Source organism: Kluyveromyces marxianus, chromosome 8 (genome assembly GCF_001417885.1).
Source record: "Kluyveromyces marxianus DMKU3-1042 DNA, complete genome, chromosome 8".
In the NCBI taxonomy this organism is placed as follows: Eukaryota; Fungi; Ascomycota; class Saccharomycetes; order Saccharomycetales; family Saccharomycetaceae; genus Kluyveromyces; species Kluyveromyces marxianus.
Window position 1 is genome coordinate 763,576 of NC_036032.1, and position 17,829 is coordinate 781,404.

A 17,829-nucleotide genomic window follows, 5' to 3' on the forward strand; every position below is an offset into this window, starting at 1 on the left:
CAGGTGGAAAGGAGCTTTAAGAGCAGTTTAGGATAGGTCTTTATAGAGGCTTGATAGAGGCTAGAGAATTGGGAACGAAGGCTTTGTTTAGACCGGGCCTTTGTCATTCTGTCTTACTGTTGAATATAGTTAAACCTTTTTCGGTATTTTTCAATAAAGCGGAGGATGGCTGCTTCAGCTTCGCAGATCCACCCGTATGCACAGCATTTGGGGGTACTGAATCCTGTGGGTATAGGACGGTTGGAAGTGGAGGCTCAGGAGCGCGAGCAGCGGGAACAGCGAGAGCAGCGCGAAAGAAGGCTTTCTGGAGCCAGCTCTTCAGAGTCGAAAGGTAACGGGAAAGCGGGTATGAGCCTTTCTCCGACGCAAAGTGGGAGCGTGAGCACGAGTACTGGGACGGGTGCTACGTTGAGGGCTGTTTCTAGCGGCGGGATGGGCCACGGGAGACGGCCAAAGTCCGTAGATCTTTCGCAGTTGTACCTTGGCGGTGAAAAGGACGTGAGATTTACGTCGACAAACGAGACGATTGCGGATGAGTCGCACAAGATAATCAGTGGATATTTGGGGAACGACTCTGCGGCATCGTTGCTCTCGCGTCAGAAGACGATTGAGATGTACAAGGAGAATGTGAAGAAGTCCAAAAACCCGGATGTTTTGTTCCAGTACAGTCAGTATATGTTGCAAACTGCGCTTACTATGAGCGCGGATACGGCAGCAGCTGCTGCTGATTCTGGGCAAGTGTCTGGGGAATTGAGCGTAGAAGAACAAAGACAGCAGTTTCTCAAAGAGGCGTTGCACTACTTGAAGAAGTTGAGTGTCAAGGGGTACAAGGACGCCCAGTATCTATTGGGAGACTCGTACTCGAGCGGTGTTTTCGGGAAAGTGAACCAGAAGGAGGCGTTCGTTCTTTTCCAGGCATCAGCAAAACATGGCCACATTGAGGCTGCTTATAGAACTTCAATCTGCTATGAGGAAGGGTTGGGTACCAAGAGAGACTCGAGAAAATGTATCGAGTTCCTCAAGTTTGCTGCTTCAAGAAACCACCCTGCAGCAATGTTCAAACTTGGTGTTTATGCGTTTTACGCCAAGATGGGTTTACCAGACGATATTATCACAAAAAAAAACGGCCTAAAATGGCTCTCGAGAGCTGCCGCTAAGGCCAACAGGTTGACTTGTGCGGCTCCTTACGAATTAGCTAAAATTTACGAAACAGGGTTTCTTGATATCTTAATCGCAGATAAAAAATACGCAATGGAATTATACGTGCAAGCAGCATCGCTTGGTCATATGCCATCAGCCACATTGTTGGGCAGAATATATGAAACAGGGAACGAAATCGTGCCTCAGGATACCGTACTCAGTGTTAACTACTACACTATTGCATCCCATGGTGGTGACCCAGAAGCTATGATGGGTTTATGTGCTTGGTATTTGATCGGTGCCGAGCCTGCGTTTGCAGCAGATGATAAAGAGGCTTTCGAATGGGCATTGAAGGCTGCTCGATTGGGATTCCCAAAGGCCCAATTTACAGTGGGATACTTTTACGAAAAGGGTAAAGGTGTGGAACCAAACGAAGAAAAAGCAGCTAAGTGGTACCGTGTAGCAGCTGATAATAAGGATCCAAGAGCACTTAATAAACTCAAAATGAGTGATAGAGCTACAAGAAAGGCAAGAAGTTTGAGTACGTTCAACTTTAGTTTCCTAATGGATCAGAAAGACGACAAAACAGATACTAAATCATTTCACTTAAATCTCGATGATCAAAACGACGAGGATCACTCTGCAAATTCGAATGCTAATGCAAATGCTATGAATCATAGACGTTATATGTCAGCTCCCGTCGATGCGCTTCCGCAGCAATATCAGAGTACAACTCCTAATGTGCCTGAATCTGCCCCTGCTCCTGGCCATGTCCCCGGACCGGGGGAACCTAGCCTTGGACAAGGACTTGGACAGGGACCCGGAACCCCTTCCACGAAATATAACACAAACTGGGAAACACCAGAACAATACCACTCGCACATTCACCAAAAATCGCTAGATCAACATTCACAGAAAACCCCAAATCTAAAGCCTCTCTCAATGCATGCTCGAAATTCCAGTCAGGCCAATAGTTCCGATATATTTGGCCAGTCCGGAAACGTGAGGGGAAAGGCAAATCTAAACTCAAATTCTAACACAACCACAAAAGAAGGCAAGGAAAAGGGTAAAGCGAAGAACAAGGACAAGAAAGGATGTGTTATTATGTAGAATGAAGACACGTTCCGTCCAGCGTCGGTTTGCGTGACAAAACCCCGATAAAACAGAGTAAAGTAAAATAAAATAAAAAAAAACGTCCCTTATTCCAGTCCCAATACGGAAAATCAATTGGAGCTGGGATGTCGTGAGTTATTTTAGTACCCTCTTGTGTAGAATTATAATTTCGTATTCATTCAATATCAATCAATATCCATTAAATTTTCTTGGTTATACATTTCATCCTGGAAGTTTGCATTAAAGCTTAAATACTTTAAAATTTTATGTTGAAACGAGCTTAGCACTTGAAAGTTAATTAATTATTAGTTTATATGTTGAGTGTCAATCAATCAATTATGCTCCACGCCCTACATCTACTTTCACGTCTTAACATATCTATTTACTGATTCATTTCTGGTCGCGCCAGCCTGACCGTTCAATGACATTCTAAATACCCCCCAATGTCTCTCTGATCTTGGATTTCCACCACGTGACCTGAGCACTTTTTCTCTCTCTTCCCCAAGAACTTACCGTATCCAGAAGAAAACGGAAGAAAAGATTTGTAATGGGAAAGAGAAAGCCACAGTTGGGATTAGCAGCAACATCACCGTTATATATAAGGGAAAGAGAATATAAAGGGGAAACATAACATAACAGAGTAGAGAGTTGCCATATAGAGAGTCTTAGATCAGGGAAGAGATAAGAAAGCTCAAGCTCAACAAAGACAAGCCAATTACTCACCAATGCTTTTCCAACGTACCCTTTTACAGTCTAAGAACGTTATGTTGCGTCAGCAACCATTGAGAACCTCTGTGAGATTCATCAGAACCTTCAAGCAAGAGGAACAACCAAGATTGAGAATCAATTCCTTGGCTCCAAACTTCACTGCTGAGACCACTGTCGGTAAGGTGAACTTCCATGAGTACATTGGCAACTCTTGGGCTGTGTTGTTTTCCCATCCAGCCGACTTCACTCCAGTGTGCACCACCGAATTAGGTGCGTTTGCGAAATTGAAGCCTGAATTTGACAAGAGAAACGTCAAGCTCATCGGTTTGTCCGCTGAAGGTGTCGAATCTCACCAGAAATGGATCAAGGACATCGAAGAAATCTCCGAATTGGACAAGTTCACCTTCCCAATCATTGGTGATGTCGACAGAGAAGTCGCTTTCTTGTACGATATGGTCGACGAAGAAGGTTTCAAGAACTTGAACAATGGTATTGTCGCCACCATCAGATCCGTCTACATCATTGACCCTTCCAAGAAGATCAGACTCATCATCACCTACCCAGCTTCTGTCGGTAGAAACTCCTCCGAAGTCTTAAGAGTCATCGATGCCTTACAAAAGGGTGATTCTAAGGGCGTTGTCACTCCTATCGACTGGCAACCAGGTCAAGACGTCATCATTCCACCTACCGTCTCTGATGCCGATGCCTCCAAGAAATTCGGTGATTTCACCACCGTCAAGCCATACCTAAGATTCACAAAGGCTTGATTGTCTAAACTGTGTGTACTATTTTTGACACATTTTTCCCCTTCTCATTACTTTGTAATCGAAACTATCTACGATATGTATACGTACCACATATATCATATACCATATTCTTACTAGTACAAGTACAACATTAACTTTTTGTCTTACCACCGCTTATCATCTATCTTTTTAACTAACTAACTAACTAACTAACTCTATTCCTACCTAGCTTACATCATCTGAGCACAATTCATACTCCGGCTTTCTGTATATCTTCTACCTAGACATCCGGCTAGCAACAAAAGCTAAAAAACAATTAAAAGCTCGGCCTGAACCCTGTTGCGGGACTTATCATCGCATACGATGTGCATGCATATGGAAGGCTCCACTATAGTCCTCATCTCTCCCCACGCCATAATGTTTACTCAGCCATCGCTATCAAAAACCCCTCTAACTACCGTTAAAAGCCCTGGAACCGCTTCCATGTGCGGTGTCTGTCATCACCAGATGCTGTCTAGAAGGTTTGTCTTTCTGTGCGACAACTACTAGCAGTTTCCACTGAAAATTTGCTTCATCACTTTTCTAGATTAAAGAAAGACCTAAAAGAATTAAAGATCGTAAAATCCGAAATGAATAATTAATTATACCATCAGGATTTCAAGGAAAAAGAAGAGTCCGATATTTTCCTGACCATGAGCAACAATCTGGAATACTAAGACAATATTTCTGGTACTATTCTGTTTTAGAGAAATATATACCGTGCGACTTGAGAGCGAGGAGAGGAGCAAGAAGACAGTAAAGCGCATAATAAATAGTTGATTACCTCTCTGTTGTGGAGTTTTTGTGAAAAAACGAGATAGATAGACATTTTGTTGTTTGATAGAAACTATTACTGAGCATCCTTGTTGCTTATTTCTGATATTTTGGTGTGTGCGCGTGTGTGTGGATTGATTAGATATAGCATACCGAAACAGTAGAAGGAAACCAACGAAAGGTGAGAGAGTTTTTATGGAAGAGTGAGTATGTCCGAATCTAAAAGAAGTGCGTCATTTCCAAATGGCGACTCTATTGTACCAAAGAAGAAGCAGCACCAGGTGAAGGTCGAGGACTCTGACGTTGATGTTGTGGTGATGGCTAAAGACCGCTCTCCTGAAGCAGTGCAACTAAAACGTAGCGTCAGCGAAAAACACGATCAAACGCAGCCCCATGAACATTCTGATCGCGGTCGATATAGAACCAGCAATGGAATAAAGAACGGAAACGAGGATGGACATGGTCATGGTCATGGCCATGGTCAGAGTCACAGCATGAGCCGTAGCAGTAGCAGTAATGCAGCTGCGAACAAGGGCAATAAGCCTGGCGTAAATGCTGGTCACCGACCTGTTACGTCATGTACCCACTGTAGGCAGCATAAGATAAAATGTAACGCTTCGGAGAGATTTCCATCGCCTTGTTCGAGATGTGAGCGTATGGGACTTCACTGTGAGATTGATCCAGACTTTCGACCTAAGAAAGGCTCGCAGTTGCAGAGTTTACGTAATGATGTCGATGAACTAAAGGTTAAGATAGAGTACCTAACAAGAAACGAGAGTCTTATTGCCAAGGCGTTACGCCAAAGTAATATGGGACAAAATTTACTCCAGGCTATAAAATCGGTGGACTTTTCATATCGGGTTGCGGGGCCTACTCAAGGACAGGCTTCGAAAAACAAAATATCGGTTCAAACATACCTAACTAACGAACCTCACTTGTTGCAGGACTCACAGCCAACCACTACGAACCCAACAACATCCACGAATTCGAAGGCAGTAACACCTTCCGGGTCTGATCAGTCGCCTGGTAGTACCAACGGTAGTGCCATTCATAATAATGGTAAGCCACAGTTACTAAATGATTCAGTCCCTACTAATAACACGAAAGATCGCTTGCCTCCTGTTTTGCAGATTGCATTGAAACGCTTAAGCCAACAAAATTCTCAGTCCCCACAAACTGGAAGTCCTTCTGCAGCATCGCATTCGTCACCCACTGAACTACCATCGGATAAGCAACATATTGTTGCAACAACAAACGCCATGCCGTTATTACCTTCCCCGCATGCAAATATAGATGAATTTGTCCTTGGAGATGTCCGTATATCTATTGAAAAGGCAGATGAACTACACAAGATATTTGTCACCCGACTTCTTCCTTATTTCCCAATAATGCAATCTAACTCAGCTACAGAACTATATTCTCAATCTCAACTTTTATTCTGGACTGTTATCTTGACAGCATCTCTTTCGGATCCTGAGCCAACCATGTACAATAAGCTTTCTTCACTAATCAAACAGTTAGCTATTGAGACATGCTGGATCAGAACTCCAAGATCGACTCATATTTCACAGGCACTATTGATACTCTGCAATTGGCCTTTACCAAATCAGAAGGTGTTAGACGATTGTTCTTACAGATTTGTAGGATTGGCAAAATCTTTGTCTTTCCAATTAGGTTTACATCGTGGTAAGTTCATGACGGAATTTACAAGAACCCAAACGTCAATGCCTGATGCAGAGAAGTGGAGAACAAGAACCTGGCTTGGTATATTCTTCGCAGAACAACTCTGGGCAAGTATATTAGGTCTTCCTCCAACCTCACAGACAGACTACTTGATTGAGAAGGCGAGGTTAGGAGACGATGAAGATTTACCACCGAGACTTCGGAAATTAATCTGTTTGGCCAATTTCCAGGGCAAACTTTGTAATGTCATGGGATCAAGCGTTATTTCGCCAGATGGGCTTATGGATGCTAGAGAGCGTGCAGGATCATTGGCTATTTTGGAAAGGGAATTAGAAAGATTAGACGTTAAGTTGAAGTTTGAAGAAGATGCCGCTGTTGAAATTTATTTCTTGTATGTTAAACTAATGATTTGCTGTTTTGCTTTTCTTCCAGAAACTCCCACGGAGGATCAGACAAAATATGTTACTGAGGCATATCTATGTGCCACTAAGATCATTACATTGTTAACCAAGCTACTTGAAACACAACAGTTAATTGAACTTCCAATATACATCAGACATAGTGCAACATATGCCGCATTAGTTTTGTTCAAGTTATACTTGACGCCACTCTTACTGGATAAATATGTTGATTCTGCGCGTCAATCTGTTGTGACTGTTCACAGACTATTCAGAAATCAATTGACAGCATGGGCTACAAGTGTGGAGAATGATATATCCCGTACAGCAAATGTCTTAGAAAAGCTTAATTTCGTCTTGGTTACACACCCTGAAGTGTTCATTGAAGAAGATGGTATTATTTCGCGGATGAGATCCCATTTGACCGGTACACTATTCTACGATCTAGTCTGGTGTGTGCATGAAGCAAGAAGAAGGCAAATGGATCCTAACTACGACGCGGAGAGTGTCAGGCGTAATAAAGAGAAATACTTTAAGAATAGGAGGAAGTTGTATCCATTACCATTTTACAACCAAATCTCAAAAGAAGATTTCGAAACGATTACTCAGACGACACCAGGTGGTACTACTGTTACAACTTTAGTACCAACGAAGAATGCCATTAAGCAAGCCAAGCAACTAGCTAAGTCTCAAGGTGATCAAAATGGACCTGTGACACATATTAACGGTATTCCGCTTTCGATGCTTGACGAGACTGGTAGTGTTAATATTGAAGGTTTGTTTGCTAACGTCAACTTAGATCTTTCTAGGAACAACCAAAACGGTGCCGCCGGTGCTGGCGCTGGCTCTGGACCTCTTGATATTGGAGCAAGACATAATCCTGCTACAGGAATGGCTTCCGGGCCTACGAATCAAGAGAAATCCAATTCTGGTAGCCAGCTGCCTGCTGTGTATGCGGGTGATATTCAGAAGTCAACTGTGGCATCCGCAGCCGGTAACAGCACGGTACAACTTGCGGATGGTAAACCCACTTCAACCGTTCCTGCGACGCTGGCATCATCCGATCCACGTTCTCTGAACCACATGAAGCCATCGTCTTCCATCATGTCCGCGGATCCAAATTCCCTTTTCTCGATGAACAACTCGCTGCAGGCTAACATTCAGCTAAATAAGACGTTGTCTAATGACAGCAACAGTGGTATCAACAACAATACCAATATTCCGAATGCAAATGCAAACACATCTGTGATCAATGCCGATTCTACGACCAATAATGAAAACACTAATATTAATATTAATAGCGCTGATGGTAACACAAATGGCAATCTTGGATTGTCTCGTCCATCGGATGCTGCGTACCCGAACATGAATGTATTTTACAACCCTGGGGTATCCGCAAACAACAATGTCAACCCCAACATCTATTCGCCCTCTATGGGCGGACAAGCGCAAAACGTCGCTGGAACCTTGCCCTCTCAGCAAATCACTAGTATGCCTAACGCGAACGTGACTTCCGAGCTGGACGACTTTTTCCTCAGACAGAGCGCTGGATGGATCGAGGGAAATTCCAGTAACGACGATTTCTTGGGATGGTTTGATATTAACATGGCGCCTGAATTTTAATTATAATTCTTATATTTTTTCCTGTCTGCCACCTTTTTTAATGAAAACATGAAACTATGAACACGTAATATTCTTCCTTTTTCCTCGACACCATATGTAGTGGTTGTATTTGTTTATTTATCTTTTATTTCTAATGCCTATACAAATTACATTACACTGACTTCTTATTCTTCTTCTATGTATTAAATTATCTATGATGATATATCATAACTTTTAGGTCTTGCCCGTTTATTTGGGAACTAAAGTGCATACTGGAGACAAGAAAAGCGAAACGAAAACAGAACCAACTTCTAGAAGAATGAACGAATGACACGCCTGTCTGCACATGTACCCACGCCAGAACCAGCCATCAAGAAAGCACGCCATCTTAGTATAGGGGTTATTACACATCGTTGTGGCCGATGAAACCCAGGTTCGATTCCTGGAGGTGGCATTTCTTTTTCCACCCGCCATACAATAATGTATTCATCATGTATATTATTACTGGCGGAAAATCGGCTGCCTTTTTTTTTATTTTTTTTTTTTTATTTATCTTTTTCCCTCCTGCTGAACCAGTAAGCGCGGTGTACTGAAGGAGAGGGAAATCACAGACTAAAAAAAAATCACACGCTCAGAGATCAGCGCAGACCTCCTCCTCCTCCACGATGACGTACGTCTGTCTGTCTGTGTGTGGCCCTGCCTGCTCTCGCTTCTTCTCCCTCCGATCCTCTACTCAACATTCTTCACATCCCAACTGAAATCATTTTTCTCGAATATATCCCCCTTCGGGACTCGAATCGACGCAAATCGGAAATCATTCGCCGCGCCTCCTACCTCTTGTCTCTTTCGCCCCCCTCGCCCCAGTTTCCGGCTCTTGGCCGTAAGACTTCCTTTTCCCATTTCCCACAGTACTAACCGAGACTCGTATCATCCGAATGCAATGGCAATGGCATGGCAATAACAAGGGAAATACGAACGAGCGAGCGAGCGAGCGACTGACAAATGCCTGGTATTGAAGGCACTACACTCCACTATACATACCCCAACGAATGAACGGCCCAGGTTCCTTTTTGTGTTTTTGTTTGTTTGTTTGTTTCTTTATATTTCGCTTCCCTTGGCAAACTCTCTGCCTTTTTTGGCGCGCATTATTACGTTGGTTCCCCTACTTGTCTTGGAACACTGCTAGCTTTCTGGGTTTTCCATTTTGGAGAGAGAGCATTTAATGCGAAAAGTAAGAAAAATCAAGAAAATATAAAGGAAAGCCTTAAAAAAGTAGATTTAAGAAACTATATGACATAAAATAAGTGTATAAGGTAGAAATATTTAGGAAAACGAGAGAATTGAAGGACTTAGAGGGCTTCTAGGAAGACTAAATAGCGAATAGAGTGTCGGAACTAGGGAACCATTGGGAACAACGTGGTCTTAAGGTGCGCTGGTAGCGGTATTTAGTGTGAAAGTTGTGAAATTTACATTTTATTATTATTGTTAAATTCGAAAAAGAGAGAGAGGCAGCAAGCAGCAAGCAAGCAGCAGAACGGGTTTGAAAGGTAGTCTGGGTTTACTTGGGAGTGAATATAAAACGCTATGTCGACGTTCAAGAAATGGTTAGGGTTTCAACAGACTTCTAGCCGGAAAAGCAGTTCGAGCGAGCGGCGGAGTCCCAGTCATTCTAGCGTTGAGGGACCCAAGAACGGGAATAATGTGGGAGGTGCCGGATTGGATGAGAGTGATGGTACCAATGGTCATGGATCCGGGCATGCGCACGGGCATGGGCATTCAGAGAGGAGAGTAAGTGAGAATAGTAGGCGGGAGAGCGATGTGCGTGCGAACAAACAAGCGGATGAAGATGGAGGAGATTTGAATGGAAATGTAAATGGAAATGGAATTGGCGTTGAAAGCTTCGGTTCGGTTAAGGTACCGAGTGTAGTTTCTCCAGAGGTACCGTTTGGGATCGGGGCAACCAAGGTATTCGGGTACGAGAATTTTGGGAACACCTGCTATTGTAATTCAGTGCTCCAATGTCTATACAATCTAACGGAATTCCGCACCGAGATTTTGAAGAATCCTCCCAGGGATGCTTCTGTGCCAAGGGTACGCAAATCCTCCATGACTGGGTCCAAACCCCGGGTTTTCACAGAAGCTAGCTTCACGCCACAGCAGCCAATGGTGTTTAGACACGCAGCCAACGGTACTCTCTTGAGTGTTAACAACCAGACTCTGGTCCATGGTGATAGCAACTCGAGTTCCGATAACCATAGGCGTGGTTCGTTGAAATTTTTCAAGAATTATACAGAGTCTTCTGCTAGCAATAGCTCAGCTACTCTGGCGTGTTCCAAAACAAAATCTGCTCCAAGCTCAGCGCCAGGCCAAACGACTACTGCGACGCAGCAGGGCTCGACAACAGCATCTATACCAGCAGCAGCAGCATCTATACCTATAGCTACGACAACAGGGGCAACAGGAGCAGCAGCAGCAGCAGCAACATCATCAGCATCCGCGTCATCGTCACGGCCGGTCCAGACAGTAGTAATGCCATCGGACCCCATTTCCGAAAAACTTCACGAAAACCACAACAAAATCATCGTAGGAAGAACACAGGGCACGCCTTTCCAATCATCCGCGTGTGAGACTAATAATAGATCAAACTCAAACTCTTTGTCAGACTCAAACTCGTCGTCATCTTCTGCAATAGCCGGTCTAGCTTCGCAGACGACGGGAACAGCAACAACATCAGAAACAGCCACTGCAGCTGCAAGTAATGCATCGCCATCTACCACTGGGACAATAACAGCATCAACTGCGGTGGCTACAAATTCATCGACGGCTGCGCATAAACTCCATAATGCCGAACCTACAATCGAGCAGAGGAAAAAAGCGGCGTTAATGAAAGGCCCAATTGTGAATATTGATATAAGCGTCGCAGATTACCTTTCAAAGGGTGAAAAACCAACTTTGTACTCCGCTTTGAAGGATATTTTCGAATGCATCGCAGAAAATGATTCCCCAATTGGTGTCGTGTCCCCTTCAAATTTCGTGAATATTTTGAAACAAGAGAATATTTTATTCAGTTCTTCAATGCATCAGGATGCCCACGAGTTTTTGAACTACTTATTGAATGAATTGAGCGATTCTCTTAAACGCCTAAACTGCTTTAAGGAGGGTGCGCATGAAGAAAATATTACTTTTGTTGAAGATCTATTCAAGGGGTCTTTGTTCAACAGCACAAAATGCTTCACATGTGATAATATAACAACAAGAGATGAACCATTTTTAGATTTCCCAATTGAAATACAGGAAGATGAAGAAATCAAAATTCAGGACATTCTGAGCAACTACAAACATCGTGAACTATTAACGGGCGCTAATAAATTTTACTGTGATAAGTGCTGTGGATTACAGGAAGCTGAAAGAATAGTTGGATTGAAGTCTTTGCCCAAAACTTTGGCAATACATTTGAAGAGATTCAAATATTCGGAAGTTCACAATTGTAATGCCAAGCTTTTCAATAGAATTCATTACCCATTGGATTTGACAGTGTGTTCAAGTTTTGACAATGCCGTTTGTAAGGATTATGAACTTAATGGAATTGTTATTCATATGGGAGGAGGACCACATCATGGTCATTACGTCGCAATTTGCAAAAACGACGTTTTCGGATGGCTATTATTTGATGACGAAACAGTAGAGTCCATTACGGAGGAAACAGTTCTAAAATTCATCGGCGATTCTCAGGAGCTAACCACCGCCTATGTCCTTATTTACAAGGAGGCATCACGCAGCTCGGGACCGGCTCCGAACTACGAAAAAAGTATAGAACACTTAATAAAGGATGACGAACAATACAGGAGAAAATCATCAGCAAAAACAAGCGACGGAGTGCTACAGGATGTACCCGAAGAAGGTAGTAACGGGGACTCGAAACATCATAAAACCAAATCAAAGTTATTCAATTTTAAAAGAAGTGGAAAAACGTAGAGTCACCTTCTTCTAGAGATAGATATACCACAAACTTTGGGCTGCAACACATAGAGACAAGTATTCTGAGAATACTAACACAGCTTCCGAATATTTAATTTCGACATGTTATTATTACTATAATATTATTATTATATATAGACATATATATATATACCTTTAATATACATATTAAAACCTATATTGCTGCATGGGTAAATAAGTATGAGACACTTTCTCCATTGTGTAATCTCCTAATTGCCTCGGCAAGCGTGGGACTAATGTCAATTTGGTCTAGGATATTAATGTCTAAATCAACTGGGACAGTATTTGTGCAAACGATTCTTGAGAGTCTGCTATTATTTAATTTTTGCTCTGCCGAACCAGAAAAGATACCATGGGTAACAATGGCAAGAACTTCTTTTGCACCATGCTCTAAAAGAGTTTCAGACGCCTTTACTAACGTACCACAGGTATCAGCCATATCGTCAATTAATAAACAACTTTTACCTGTCACATCACCAACAAGAACCATGCGAGAAACTTCATTGGCCTTTTGTCTTTCCTTATGAATCAAAGCAAAATTTAGATCGAGTTTGTCTGCCAAAGAGGCCACTCTTTTGGCACCACCAGCATCAGGAGATACTAAAATTGCGTTGTCAATGTCAGTATTGTGACGAATGTAATGTAACACACTTGGCTCCGCATACAAGTTATCAACCGGAATATGGAAGAAACCTTGAATCTGTGAAGCATGCAAGTCCATAGTAATTACATGATCACATCCAGCTGTTTCTAACATTTGTGCTACAAGTTTAGCAGTGATGGGCGCACGTGACTTGTCTTTCTTATCCTGTCTTGCATATGGGAAATTAGGAATGACAGCTGTAATCCTCCTGGCCGATGCTGTTCTACACGCATGAATCATAATCAAAAGCTCCATGAGGAAGTCGTTGATCTCCTGTTCACCTGTACCTGTCTGAATGATGTACACATCTTCGTCACGTATACTCTCTCCGATAGTAACTGATGTTTCCTGGTTTGAGTACTGGTAAACTCCGATATTTGCTAAAGGCAACCCTAGCTTCTTCGCAATACGCTCAGCTAAGTCTGGGTGTGAGTTTCCCGCAAGTAATTTGATGCTATTGGTAGACATATTCTCGCACATTAAAACTAAAACTCACTACAAATCTCTTAGAAAACTTTTGTAGAAAAACACCCTTCAACAACCCTTCAAGGAATCACTTCAGTAGCTACCACTCACCTGATGATAATCTACAGAATAACTCCTTTCCTCAACAACGCTATCTGTCCTACCCTTATAGTTTTTCTGTGAGAAGACTATACTCCGTTCTTAACTATTTGTATGATGATTTATTTGAAAAATCTGTAAAGAAAAAGCTATGAAAACTGACATTTTGATTAAAAATGATAGGCAACAATTAAAACGATTATAAAAGATACATCAACTAACAATTCTTGAATCTTTGAATCTCCATTAGTAAATTTGATAAGAGCTTAACCGAATCTAGGATATCAAATTGTCTAGAACAGTTCTGTAAACGTGGAGAACAGTTCCTTATACCCCATATTTTGATTATCCATGCTGTCATTTATCTATTTATTTTTTTTCCGTATATCAAGAAACTTTTCCAACTATTTAACAGATTGTAAAAAAGGTAAAACCCTCATAAAAACAGTTGGATGAACTGTCAAGACTTGTGAGAGAACGATAAATATATAACTTTGACGACTCAAATCTTCATAGTCAGAACTGATATAGTTGATAAATTTTGCTGGCAAAAGAGTTGGTTGACATTCCTAAACTTTTCGGTGTAAAGGAGCTAGAATATTAATCTATCAATATGGCTAGTATACAGGCTAATAAAAGGTTAACCAAAGAGTACAAAAATATTGTGAACAACCCCCCTCCATATATTGTCGCTGCTCCTCATGAAGATAATATTTTAGAATGGCATTATGTGATTACTGGTCCACCAGAAACTCCATACGAGAATGGTCAATACCACGGGACATTAACTTTCCCTTCGGATTATCCTTTTAACCCTCCAGCGATCCGTATGATTACACCAAATGGGAGATTCACAGAGAACACAAGACTTTGTCTCTCAATGAGTGACTATCACCCAGAAGCATGGAACCCAGCATGGTCTGTGGTTACTATTTTGAACGGGTTGTTGAGTTTTATGACCGGAGATGAGCAAACTACAGGGTCGATATCGACTTCTGACAGAGAGAAACGGATCCTTGCTAAGAAATCGAAATATTTCAACACTTATAAGAATGTTAAATTCAAGAACATGTTTCCCGATATGGTAGAATCGAATATTGAGGACTTAGAGAAGGAGGCAGCGATGGAGGCGCAGTCTAAGATGCTGCAACAAAAGGAGGAAAGCGATGCTCAGAAATTTGCTGCTGAAAAGGCCACCTCACTCGATGATATCTCGGATCCTGAGGATAGAGTAAGAATTCAGGAGCTCTTAAAGCTAGAGACCGAAAAAAAGCGCGAGAATAAAGATGTTCGCGAGAACAGTAGCATAAAATCCCTGCTTTGTCTGGCATTAGCAATAGCGATTTTCTTTGTAGGATTGATAATGAAATAAGTAACAGAATGCAATTTAATCAATGAAATTGATGATAGTCACAGGCTTATAATTACTTCAATTTACATTTAAAAAAAATACTGCTTATATAGCTGGTATTGATAATATGTGTATTACAAGATCTCATTACCTAAAACTTCTCCACCTTTAAGACAACTTTACCATGAACGCGTCCAGTACGCAAATGACGGAAAGCCTTTTCGACATCCTTCCAGTCATAGACTTTATCAACAGGTATAAATTTAATTGTTTCACTTTCAACAAGTTCATGACACTTCTTTGGCCAATCATTTGTAGCAAGCTTTTGGTTTGGATCAAAGTAAAACATTCTGTAATCAAATGACCAAAACAACTTACCGAATACTTTTCTCATACTTGCAGATGGATTACCCCAGGAGCTGAAGGTGTCTTTTTTGTAGTTTGATTTATAATCACCAACAGTGGTAACGTAAGTTGCGCCCTTGGTCATAATAGCGTTAGAGTGTTCAATAATACTATATCCTCCAATAAAATCAAGTACTAAATTGAACTTACCTTGACCAAATGGCTGCGTAACCATATCTCCGGTATCGCTAGAATATTCAACTAATTCGTTATTGGTCACTAGGTCCTCTAAAGGCTTGTTGATCTTACCATTAGCACCGATGTAATCGATAAACAATAATTCGTCAACCAACTCCGGTAAATTCGATTTAATAAAAGCCATACCTGGTGTAGAGCAAACCAATACAACCTTCTTCAAAATTCTATAATGGAATTTCAACAACTGCAAAGCAAATAGTCCGGTCATTGTGCAAGCACCATTAATTAATATATTACTTTCTTGGTTTAGCTTCCCTTCCTGGTCAAGCTGGTCAAGGATGTTGAAGGCAGCACCGAGACAATAGAAAACACAACTTGCTTGTTGCTCTGTTATATTAACTGGCTTTGGAATAATAACATCTACTTTAGGATTGATTAAGATAGTTGACTCACATGTTCCCTTGGCCAAATTAGGGTGCCAATAGGTACCACAAACTTCATCTCCTACATGCCAAACGTCTTTCAAATTGGAACCAACTTCGGAAACCTTACCGTAATATTCACGCCCTATACCGATTTCATAATTCATATGGCTTTGATAACTGTTGAAGATCTTCAAATCAACAGGATTTAAACCAACATATTCTACCTGAACGGTCAATTCATCAGGGGGTATTGGAGTCTTAATCTTGGTTTCATACGAGAACTGAGGAGGATGGTTGTTCGAGTAAAAGATTAACGATTTAACTGGAATGTGTTTAATATGTCTAAGTGGTCTGGCGACACGCCTCATCTCAATAGGTGTGGGTAACTCTCGCGGATTAGGCGAATCATGGTTGTATTTTGCCACGAATTCCAGCTGTGGATCGTGCTTTGCTAAGATTTTATCAGCCATTTTTGCAAGAATGTCGCTGTATACTGACACAAAATATTACCTTGCACTATATCAGGGTATACCTTGATGAAAACTAGTGAGTTTTAAATTTTATTTCTTTGGAAAGTGCGGATCTTTAGTTTTATTTTAAACCTGCCAAGTTTACCTTTTTTTTAGTCTTATTAACAAATTGACATTTCAAGAATATGAATCTAACAGAAGTAAATGGAAAAACTGGCGTTACACTATGCAACTGCATACATGAAGTAGCATCATATCTATGTACTTTTATATTATTGATGATATTACACTGTCATAGCTTGCTGAACCTCGATGGCAAAGATTTGGATCGATATATTCATAAAATAAAGTCGAATTGAATGAAATTAAACAGATGTGAATTGAATAGAACTGAAATGCGATGAAAAATGCGGAGCACTAAGGAAAAAACAGTCTAAAAACTTTCCCCCAGGCTTCTTTTGTAAACGCCACTAATTTAAGCAGCCACAGCAATAGGCTCTGGCGGTTCCAGATTTGCTTCTTTGTAATACTCAATCAAGTCCTCTTTGTCAAAGATGACTTGAATCATGAGAGAACAACTAGGACAAACCGCAATATCTTCTCCATCGTACATATCATCAATAGATATCTGAAATCTGTCACCACATGGACATGGGTACGTAAATATCTGCGTGTCTGCATCGAAGGTCATGTCTTCGATTTCAACTTCATCGTATGTGGACATCTCTGCTTGTATTTCTTTATTATCTGAATGAAGAGCCGGTTTCCGAACGGTGCAATAGGAACACTACTACACTAGATCAAATGCACTATCACTGTATTGTTCAATATATATCAGAAGTGAGTAGTTTCAGTCCAAAATGCTTAAGGTGTTCACAGCTGACTAACTTCTGTAGTCGCTATGAGCTAGCCTTTCTATGCTTCTCTCACTCATATTGAAAAGTTTCTTTATTTCCGGACTCCATTTCTTTTTCTATTCCACACACAGATCCAAGTTCCAGATCACGTGTCTACAGACCGGACTGTTTTATATACATCAGTACATCCAAGAAAGTATAATAAAAATGGATTGTTTTTTTTCATATTATACATAAAAGGAATATTTATGGACAATAAACTACTACTGAATCCCCCATTGTGCTTCTCCTTGTTTTTTTCATAGGCGGACAGTGGGGAGCCTCGATGCAATGCGGCTTCTATGGTTGTGTTGCTAGTGAGGCAGACAGAGAGGTGGCCCCAATATACACACCTCTGTAGCGTCTCCGTTGGCTTGCTCGCTTCTGCCTCCCTCTCCCTTCCCAGCATAGGAAGGAATCTCCACTCCGCCCAGAGGCCAGCTAGCACGGATCCTCCCCGCTAAGCACTCCGTCTACACGGTGGAGCACCAGCCTGGCCAGTGCCCTGGCAGTGGGCTAGGCTGGCGCTGCGCCCACTCAGACTCTAGCGGTCTCTCCCTTCTGTTGCTGTCTACTGGAATTCGATTCCGCAGACATTCAGTTTGGTAAGAACAATTTGGTTTGACTTTGGTGAAAAGTTACAAACTTGTACATATTGTTAATGAACTTCAATACAATACATTTAGTATAGGTCTTGAATTTTACAGTCAATAGAGGTCAAGAAGCCAGGTCAAA

General features: G+C 41.5%; 8 protein-coding genes and 1 non-coding gene across 9 annotated transcripts; 6 read left to right on the forward strand and 3 right to left on the reverse strand.

Moving 5' to 3' along the window:
* Positions 1–165: 165 nt before the first annotated feature.
* Positions 166–2,250, forward strand: SHC1 (Shc1p; the record flags this gene model as incomplete). The annotated part of the gene is made up of 1 exon (XM_022822110.1): positions 166–2,250. The coding sequence occupies one exon, from the start codon at positions 166–168 to the stop codon at positions 2,248–2,250; it is 2,085 nt and encodes a 694-aa protein (XP_022678404.1).
* A 728-nt stretch (positions 2,251–2,978) lies between these two features.
* On the forward strand, positions 2,979–3,728 carry PRX1 (thioredoxin peroxidase PRX1; the record flags this gene model as incomplete). Its single annotated transcript, XM_022822111.1, has 1 exon — positions 2,979–3,728. The coding sequence occupies one exon, from the start codon at positions 2,979–2,981 to the stop codon at positions 3,726–3,728; it is 750 nt and encodes a 249-aa protein (XP_022678405.1).
* A 1,001-nt stretch (positions 3,729–4,729) lies between these two features.
* On the forward strand, positions 4,730–8,224 carry SEF1 (Sef1p; the record flags this gene model as incomplete). Its single annotated transcript, XM_022822112.1, has 1 exon — positions 4,730–8,224. One exon carries the CDS (start codon positions 4,730–4,732, stop codon positions 8,222–8,224), a length of 3,495 nt encoding a protein of 1,164 aa, XP_022678406.1.
* A 361-nt stretch (positions 8,225–8,585) lies between these two features.
* Positions 8,586–8,657, forward strand: KLMA_R815. The gene has a single exon. It is a non-coding gene; the product is annotated as a tRNA-His (tRNA).
* A 1,130-nt stretch (positions 8,658–9,787) lies between these two features.
* On the forward strand, positions 9,788–12,178 carry UBP13 (ubiquitin-specific protease UBP13; the record flags this gene model as incomplete). The annotated part of the gene is made up of 1 exon (XM_022822113.1): positions 9,788–12,178. The coding sequence occupies one exon, from the start codon at positions 9,788–9,790 to the stop codon at positions 12,176–12,178; it is 2,391 nt and encodes a 796-aa protein (XP_022678407.1).
* Positions 12,179–12,356: 178 nt separating this feature from the next.
* PRS4 (ribose-phosphate diphosphokinase) lies at positions 12,357–13,325 on the reverse strand (the record flags this gene model as incomplete). The annotated part of the gene is made up of 1 exon (XM_022822114.1): positions 12,357–13,325. The coding sequence occupies one exon, from the start codon at positions 13,323–13,325 to the stop codon at positions 12,357–12,359; it is 969 nt and encodes a 322-aa protein (XP_022678408.1).
* Positions 13,326–14,022: 697 nt separating this feature from the next.
* On the forward strand, positions 14,023–14,781 carry UBC6 (E2 ubiquitin-conjugating protein UBC6; the record flags this gene model as incomplete). The annotated part of the gene is made up of 1 exon (XM_022822115.1): positions 14,023–14,781. The coding sequence occupies one exon, from the start codon at positions 14,023–14,025 to the stop codon at positions 14,779–14,781; it is 759 nt and encodes a 252-aa protein (XP_022678409.1).
* A 130-nt stretch (positions 14,782–14,911) lies between these two features.
* On the reverse strand, positions 14,912–16,198 carry AST1 (the record flags this gene model as incomplete). Its single annotated transcript, XM_022822116.1, has 1 exon — positions 14,912–16,198. One exon carries the CDS (start codon positions 16,196–16,198, stop codon positions 14,912–14,914), a length of 1,287 nt encoding a protein of 428 aa, XP_022678410.1.
* Positions 16,199–16,673: 475 nt separating this feature from the next.
* Positions 16,674–16,922, reverse strand: KTI11 (Kti11p; the record flags this gene model as incomplete). The annotated part of the gene is made up of 1 exon (XM_022822118.1): positions 16,674–16,922. One exon carries the CDS (start codon positions 16,920–16,922, stop codon positions 16,674–16,676), a length of 249 nt encoding a protein of 82 aa, XP_022678411.1.
* Between the last annotated feature and the right edge of the window lie 907 nt (positions 16,923–17,829).